Source organism: Trichosurus vulpecula, chromosome 2 (genome assembly GCF_011100635.1).
Source record: "Trichosurus vulpecula isolate mTriVul1 chromosome 2, mTriVul1.pri, whole genome shotgun sequence".
NCBI classification, from domain to species: Eukaryota; Metazoa; Chordata; class Mammalia; order Diprotodontia; family Phalangeridae; genus Trichosurus; species Trichosurus vulpecula.
Genome location: NC_050574.1, coordinates 41,718,529 through 41,726,658, shown reverse-complemented (window position 1 = coordinate 41,726,658; position 8,130 = coordinate 41,718,529). Strand labels below are relative to the sequence as shown.

At 51.9% G+C, this 8,130-nt stretch overlaps 1 protein-coding gene across 1 annotated transcript; it reads left to right on the top strand.

The window, feature by feature from the left end:
* The first annotated feature begins 593 nt into the window (after nucleotides 1-593).
* CD79A (CD79a molecule) lies at nucleotides 594-6,097 on the top strand. Its single transcript, XM_036742876.1, has 5 exons — nucleotides 594-755; nucleotides 2,209-2,508; nucleotides 3,746-3,864; nucleotides 4,705-4,773; nucleotides 4,922-6,097. The coding sequence occupies exons 1-5, from the start codon at nucleotides 698-700 to the stop codon at nucleotides 5,033-5,035; spliced, it is 660 nt and encodes a 219-aa protein (XP_036598771.1). The 5' UTR covers nucleotides 594-697; the 3' UTR covers nucleotides 5,036-6,097.
* Nucleotides 6,098-8,130: the final 2,033 nt, after the last annotated feature.

Here is an 8,130-nt window from a genome sequence, read left to right as displayed (position 1 = left end):
CCTCCGAGAGGAGCCTCTTCTAAGTCCAGAGCACAGGGAAAGTGATGCCCAGGGTCTATGCCCTCCTACACTCAGAATTCTTTTCCTTTAACAATCCATTCCTGTGGGAAGCGGGGAAAGTCTTTTCTGCCCAAAAGCAGGCAGCAGGCACTTAAAAACTTATTCCCTCCCTCTCACACCAGAATTTCCCCCAGGGCCTGAGGGCCCTCTTAATCTGGCACATCCCTTACTCTCCCTCATCCTGTTCTCGGTGGGTGAGCTCCATCTGGGGGTCTCCATTTTGGGCACTGACCTGGGCTGGCCATGCCTCATTATCCTCTCAGCCCTATTTCTAATCCTTAGAGCTCCACACCCCTCCTTGCCCCCTCTTCCGGGAGCCTTTTTGCATAGTGTTTCCCTTTAGAATGGAATCTCTGGAAGGTAAGGACAGTCTCTCTGTTTTCAGGTTCTATCAGCAGCACTTGGTTTCTATCAGCTCTTCTTGCCCTGCCTTGCCTGAGGCCCCTCCCAGCTCTGTTATTCTCTGTTCCAAAGGTCCGCCCAGCTCCGTTCTCGGTCTGGGGGGCTGGGGGGCTGGCACTGGGGCTCGGTGGAGCTTATCTCCTATCCCGGTGCAGCAGGAAGCTACACCCTGATAGGCAAAGAGGGCTCTCCTTTTTCCGTAGCACAATCTCAGCCAGTTGGGGACCCTTTGGAGATGATGTCTGTCCTGATTTTACCCTCCACCCTTCTCCTCATCTCTGCCCTGAGTCCTGGTAAGTGTTTGAGTATGGGTGAAAGGGGATTAGGGCCTGGGGAAGGACTGAGATACAGAGTTTGGGGGTGAGGTTGGCACGGGGAGGAGTCAGAGCGATATCCCTGATTGGGTGTCCAGTCAGGTCCAGATGTAATGCCTTTTGAGGCAGGATTCATGGACCGTCAAGACGGCCATAATTTTATATAGGGAGAAATGGAGATCTAGAGGAGGACCATCAAACCACAAAACCACAGACCTCGAAGCCCTTTAGGGATAAGGAAACTGAGGCAAGGCCCTCACCTAGGGTCCCCTGTTGAGTGAGTGACAAAGGACTAGATCTCCCATCTCCTGACACCCAGCTCAGGTCTGGGTCTCAATTAAACCCTTCAGCAGGAACATAGAAAACAGGTTGAGCTCTGGGGATAGTAAGAAACTGGGGAGAGGGAAACCCGGTCCAAGGGGTCTAGGGGAGCCAGAGAGAGCCATGGAGCAGAGTTTTCTGCCTCTTTGATACACCAGGCCCACATCTGCCTTCCTATCACCCATCTATATCTACCCAGGTCCAAATGAAGAAATGAAAGTACTGCCTCCCTCCTCATCTCCCCAATCCATAGTGGGTTTGGGGAAGGAGAATTGAGGGCAGGGGGCACCCAAACTTTTAAAATTCCTTCTCTCATGGAGATATAACAGAGAGCAAATAGTAGATAGCAAATGACCTGGGTGCCTTGTGCATAGTAAGTGCTTAATTAATGGTATCGAGACCTTCCTCTGTCCCCTGCCTTGTTCTTATGGTGTTGGGTAAAAACCTGGCCCTCTGGGGCCTCATTCTCCCCTCCTGTGAATCAGAGGGCCCTGGAGGGGGTTGGGCTGGCAGCTGGTATGGGTCCTCCTTGCTCTGACATTGTACGGGCTAGTGATTCTGAGTTCCATCTGCAAGCCCCCTTTCCTCCCTGGGCCTGTTCTCATCACTAAACTCATAAGGGTTGGATTAAAAAGTCTCTCAATTTTCTGTGATCCCAGCTAATGCTGGGAGATGCCAAAGAAAAAGAAAATAAGAACTGGTAAGACCTTGAGAACATGGAATATCAAAGCTGAGAGGGGCCTTAGAATATAGAATGTTAGAGCTGAGAGGAGCCTTAGAACAGAGAAGGTCAGAGCTGTGAGGGCCCTGAGAACAGGGAATATCAAAGCTGGGAGGGCCCTCAGAACAAGGAATGTCAGGGTTGGGAGAGCCCTGAGAACAGACTATAGAAGGTCAAAACCGGGAGAGCTAGAATACAAAAATTGAACTGAATCCCCTCTTTCCAAGGAGGGAAATAAGACCCATAGAAGGAAAGAGCTACGTCATAGGCCCCCATCTTTAGTGACTTTTGGCTCCCAGGTTGGGGCTCACTCCATAGGCAGCTAGTTAGGAGGCTGGAGCTTGGAGATCATCCTGATCGGCTGTTCCTTCACCCCACCCTTGTCTCTAGGCTCTCTCACCCGGGACCTGAAGGTGAGCTCTGGCCCACCCTCAGTGACTGTGCCTGTGGGGGGCACAGCCCTGCTGCACTGTGAACATAATGGGGATTCCGATGTCAATGTGACTTGGTGGCGCATCAGCATTAGTGACATCACATGGCCCAGGGTCCCAGTGGAAAAGCCTGTGCAGCCCAACGGGACGCTGGTCTTCAGGGAAGTGAGCAAGCGTGATGGGGGCATGTACCTATGTCGAGTCTTTGCCAGGAGTGGTACAGCCTCAGAGTCCTGCGGCACCTACCTCAGAGTTCGAGGTGAGTTGGTTCCTTCTCAGACCTGACTTCTAGCTCTCCCAGTACACCTCCCCCCACCCCAGTTCAGGGGCTCAGGGGACCCTGAAGTGTTTCCCCAGGAAACCAGAATGTTTGAGGAATCAATTGGTAGAAAGTGATTTGCCAGCCCCAAAACTCTCTATAAAAGTGAGTTAATAAGATTTTAATTGTCACAACCATCCTCTCCCTCACCCTTACGTCTCATGGACATAGCTGTCCTAATTCCTCAGCCCTGTCCTCTCTCAGACTCAGGAGCTCGGGGATTGGACCCCACTGGATAGACGTTTCAGAGGTGGTCTGGCTTTGCCACTTACCCCTCCTGGGGACCCTCAGCTTCTCCTTCAGTGGGGCCGATGACGTCCGTCCATTTGAATAATCGCGTGGCTCTTCACAATTCTTTCCTCACAATAACCCAATAGATAAGGCAAATGGAAGACGCCCCAGTCTGAGGACTCCCCTTGGAATCTGGAATCTCCTACTTAGTTCCTGTGTGACCTTAGGCAGGTCACTTGAATTCTTTGGGCTTCTCAGTTTCCTCATCTGTAACACAAAAGAGCTGGACTTCATGACCTCAAGGGTGTTTTAGCTCTGAATTTGTGACCCTGAGCAGTGAGACTATCACCATCCCCATCTGATAAGTGAGAAAACAAGCCCAGAGAAGGGAAGGTGCTCACCCAGGGTCACAGAGATCATGATGAAAGGCAGTTGTTTTTCACCCCACTTGGGGTTTTACTGGCAGAGATACCGGAGCGATTTGCTGTTTCCCTCTCCAGCTCATTTTACAGATGAGGAAACTGAGGCAAATAGGGTTAAGTGACTTCCCTGAGGTCACACAGCTAGGAAGTGTCTGAGGGACAGATTTGCACTCGGGAAGATGAGTCTTCCTGACTCCAGGCCCATGGCTCTATCCGCTGCACCACCCAATAGGAGGAGGAGCTGGGACCAAGTCTGGCCCTCACCACTACACTTTCTCCCACTGCCAAGAAAACTGTACAAACCCCAAAGGCTTGGGGGGAACTGGTGTAGGGCTGACCCTTTAGTGCCCTGCCCCCATCCTTGCCTCAGGGGCTGCTGTCCTGGAAGACACAAGGAGCCGGAGCTAGGACCGGGCCTGGGTGCGCTTCAGGGACGGACGTGGGCATTCTGGTCCTGGTTGGTGCAGGCAGGGCTGATGTCCTCAGTGATCTCTCCCTCTTCCCCACCGTCCTCCCTTTCCTAGAGCCAATACCCAGACCCTTCTTGGACATGGGAGAAGGCACTAAGAACAGGATCATCACCGCAGAGGGAATCATCCTGCTTTTCTGTGCCGTTGTCCCTGGCACACTTCTGCTCTTCAGGGTGAGGCTCCTTTGGGGACCTGAGTCCTGATCCCCAAGCCCTCCTGGTGCCCTCGGCTCCCCTCCCTCCCCCTTGGCCATCCAGGCTTCTCACCACTACTTTTTCTTTCCCCATTGACCTTCAGTCCTGCTCTGGCGGACCTGATTCTCCCCTGCCCAAGCTTCTTTGGCCTCACTGTCTGATTTCGCCTATATACACATTTCTGGTAGTTAGAAAGATCTCCTTGAATCTAGTCAGCAGAGATGAATGGGAAAAGAGGAAAGGGACAGGCAACTTCAGGATGGGTAGTGGGGGGGGGGGGGAGAGGCAGTCAGAGGAAGCCTCCCAGAGGCAGAGTGTATGCATTGGATTTTCAGGCAGAGGCCCTGGGTTTGGATCCCAGCTCTGATGTTTCCTTTTGGGCAGAGTGCCTCTCCCAGCCTCAGCTTCTGTAAAAAGAGAGGGCTAGGTGAGCTGAATCCCATGGTTTCTTCGAGCTTTTAAATCTCACAGCCCCATGACCATGGGTCTGGGTCATGGGGTGAGGAACTTGTGGCCTCGAGGCCACATATGGTCCTCTAGGTCCTCGAGTGCGGCTCTTTGACTGAATCCAAACTTCACAGAACAAATCCCCATCATAAAAGGAGTTGTTCTGGAAAACTTGGACTCAGTCAAAGGGCCCCACTTGAGGACCTAGAGGGCCACATGTGGCCTTGAGGCTGCAGGTTCCCCACCCTTGATCTGGGCCCTGCCACCTCTCTGGGCTATCTGTCCCCACTCCCCACCCCCCTCCCTGATCTCTCCCTCCTCCCCAACCCTCTGGGTGATTTCTCCTCACTCCCACATTTTTCTCCACTTTAGAAGCGTTGGCAGAATGAGAGGTATGCTGTGGATCAACTGGACTATTATGATGATGAGAACCTGTATGAGGTGAGGGGCCACTTTAGGGGTGGAGAGACTACGGAGGGAGGTGGGATTAGACTCTCTCCCTTGACCTAAGGTGGAGGGAGGGCCCCAGGAGACATTTCCCACCTTTATTCCCTGAGGCTGACCTCTAGATTTCTCCTCTTCTTTCTAGGGCCTTAACCTGGATGACTGTGCCATGTATGAGGACATCTCCCGGGGTCTGCAGGGGACCTACCAGGATGCCACTACCCTCAGGGTGGGAGACGTCCAGCTGGAGAAGCCGTGAGGGCCCTGCTCAAAGCACTGCGCCCCCCCCCCAAACTTCCCCCTTCAGGTCTTCCTGACTTTGTCCCAGCTCAGTTTCCTTAAGAATGGGTTTGACTAGATGGTATTTAAGGCCCCTCTGAACCCTGCCATCCCCTGTTCTAAGGCTCCTCCCAGCTCTGACATCCCCTGTTCTAAGGCTCCTCCCAGCTCTGACATTCCCTGTTCTAAGGGCCCTCCCAGCTCTGACATTCCCTGTTCTAAGGCCCCTCCCAGCCCTGACATTCCCTGTTGTTTCCTAAGTTTTTGACATGTTTTCTCCTCTCCCATGGTATGCCCCCTTCTGAATCCCCCTCATGCCTTGACTTCTGACCCCTTCTTTCTCCCCTGTAATTCGGGGGATGCCTGAAGCAGGATCCCTCCCCTGATAATAAATCTGTGGCCCACTGGGAAGGAAGAGACTCCATTTTCCATGGGGAGAGATAGACTGATGGTCTTCATGTAAAACACCTTGCCATGCGGATCCAGGGGTCACGAAGCCTAGCTGTCCCCACCTCAGAGATCTGAGCTTCCTCATCCCCCTAGTGCTGGACATCCTTATTGCCTGACTGCCACCCCCTCCTCACCCCCCTCAGCCACCCAGGTGTCTGATCTTCACGTCTTTGTCCTCTCTTAGGGCCTGAGTCCCCAGTTCTTTGGAAACCCACCCAGCTGGGCAGGTCTCCGGTGTTCTTCCCCAGCTGTAGCTAAGTCTCCCCAAGCTGGGGAGTAAACAAGCCCCATCCCCCTTCCCCTCTCTCAGCACCTGCTGCTCTACCCCTCCCTTGGGGGTGTGGGTGGGGAAGAAACAGGAAGTACCTATGGGAGGGGGCCGGAGAGAGGTGCTCAGAGATAGAACGAAGCTGGATCTCTGCCCTGCTCAGGGACCCAGGCATCCTGATTCCCTTCAAGCATGCTTAAGCATCTCCTGTCCCACCCCACCCCAAGCCTTATTTTTCTCCTAAGACCAAGATGCTCATCTCCCTCGTACCATCTCAGGTCTAGCTCTCAGTTCCTACCTCTAGTAAAATGAACTTTGAACTAAGTGGCTTCTAAAGGTCCTCAGGTCTGATGGCTAACCTCTCTGGTCCCATGAGCTCCAGGGGAGCGAGGAGGGCAATGCCTTCCCAGATGCAGCCCAAGTATAAGCTCACAGGTGCTGAAAGATGATGAAAGAAGGCACAGGAGGAAATGCTCCACATTCCAGAAGATCATCTAGAGGGGGTGGGAGTATACCATATGTAGCCATAGAGGACCTCTTCCCTTACCTAGCTCAGAAGAAATGGGCTTCTGTGACCAGGGCCCAGGACAAGCTGATCCTATATTTCCCTCAGCTATGAGGGATGGGGGTTAGGGATCACTGCTCTAGGGCATTCTCTTTACCAAGGCGTACCTTCTCTGCAATGTAGGGGGCACTGGGTCTTTGTCCAAGGTCACGTTGTCAGTAAGTGTCACAAACAGGACACGAATCCAGAGTCTCTTGACTTGGAGGGGACCTGCCCATCCATACCCCTAGGGTGAGAAATCACTGAGCCACAGGATGGGGAACTCAATTATCTGGAGGGATGGGGAGGGATGAGACCTGGCATAAGGAATGGGAGAAAGAGACAAAGAGACCAAAAGATAGAGAAAAAACAGACAAGACAGAGAGCGAGCTACCCAGAGATCAACAAAGAGAAATACAGACACGATGGTAAATAGTGGCTGAGACAGAGGGTGAACACGAGGTGAATCACTTTCCAAATCTCAGGGTCATCCTGACTCTTCCTTCTCCATTCCCTTAGTTGCCAAGTCTTGTCAATCCTACCTGTACCCTCTCTCCTTTCACCAAACCCATGCAGTTTAGCTCAGGACCTCACTGCCTCCTGTCCAGACTCTTTTAATTGCCTTTGAATTTTTCTCTCTGCCTCCAGTCTCTTCTCTCACCAATTCATCCTTTGCATAGCTGCCAATTACTATCTAAGGCATGGGGGTGACTGAATCAACTGCCTTGCTCAAAGAACTTTGGGGCTTCCTGTTCCCTCTAGGATACAACACACACTCTGCTGAGAAGCTGCGCTCTTCAAGATTTGGCTGCCCCCTCCCTTTTCACACTTTCCCCCTTCCACAAAGTCTGCCTTTCAGTCAAACAGGCCCTACTCACTGTTCTCATCTCCCACCTTGGCTAGCCTGAATGCCTGCCATGCCCTATCTCTGCACCTGGGCCTCTCAGAAGCCTTCTCTTCTCTCAAGACTGTCAACAAGAGGGTGCCATCTCCTCTCTGAAGCCCTCCTGAATCTCTCCCTACCAAGTGATTTCACTGCCCCTTAAATATACTTTAGAACATTTTGTGTCTTTGTCTTTGGGTGCATTATTATTACTGTGGCCAAATAATGATAGTAGAATGTAAGCTCCTGGTGCTCCAGGAGTGTGTATTCTGTCCTTCTCTCTCTCTCTCTCTCTCTCTCTCTCTCTCCCCCCCCCCCCTCTCTTTCCCCGCCCCCCCCCCTCCCCAGGAGTTCAGCACAGGGCCTTGCATGTAATAGGAGCTTAATAAATGTTTGCTGAATTAAAATGAATATAGAGAAAGACAAAGGAAGAGACACAGAAGCAGGCAGACAGAGAGGTAGGAAAAAAGACAAGATAGAAAGGAAGACACTGAGGGAGAGAATGAAAGGGTGGGGGGGGGACAGGAAGACAGAGAAAGAGAAATAGAGAGACAAGAGACACAAAAGAGAGACTATGAAAGAGAGAAAAGGAGAGAGAAGCAGAGATGATGGACAGAGAAAAACCCAAGAGTTGTTTTTTCAGTTGTGTCTGACTTTTTGTGACCCAAATTGGGGTTTTCTTGGCAGAGATACTGGAGTGCCATTTCTTTCTCCAGCTCATTTCACAGATGAGGAAACTGAGGCAATCAGTGTTAAGTGACTTGCCCATGGTCACACAGCTCATGAGTGTCCGAGGCCAGATTTGAACTCATGAAGATGAGTCTTCCTGACTTCAGGCTCTATGAACTATGGCGCCACCTAGCTGCCCACAGAAAGATGAGAGAGATAATAGAGAAAGAGAGACAGGGAGACAGACAAGAAAGAGAAAGA

Bases quoted from the DNA above. Each gene is read 5' to 3' on its own strand.
- CD79A (XM_036742876.1), top strand. From the start codon at position 698: ATGATGTCTGTCCTGATTTTACCCTCCACCCTTCTCCTCATCTCTGCC. The intron at 3,865-4,704 runs GTGAGGCTCCTT...TCTCCACTTTAG, and splicing joins GCACACTTCTGCTCTTCAGG to AAGCGTTGGCAGAATGAGAG. The intron at 4,774-4,921 runs GTGAGGGGCCAC...TCTTCTTTCTAG, and splicing joins ATGATGAGAACCTGTATGAG to GGCCTTAACCTGGATGACTG.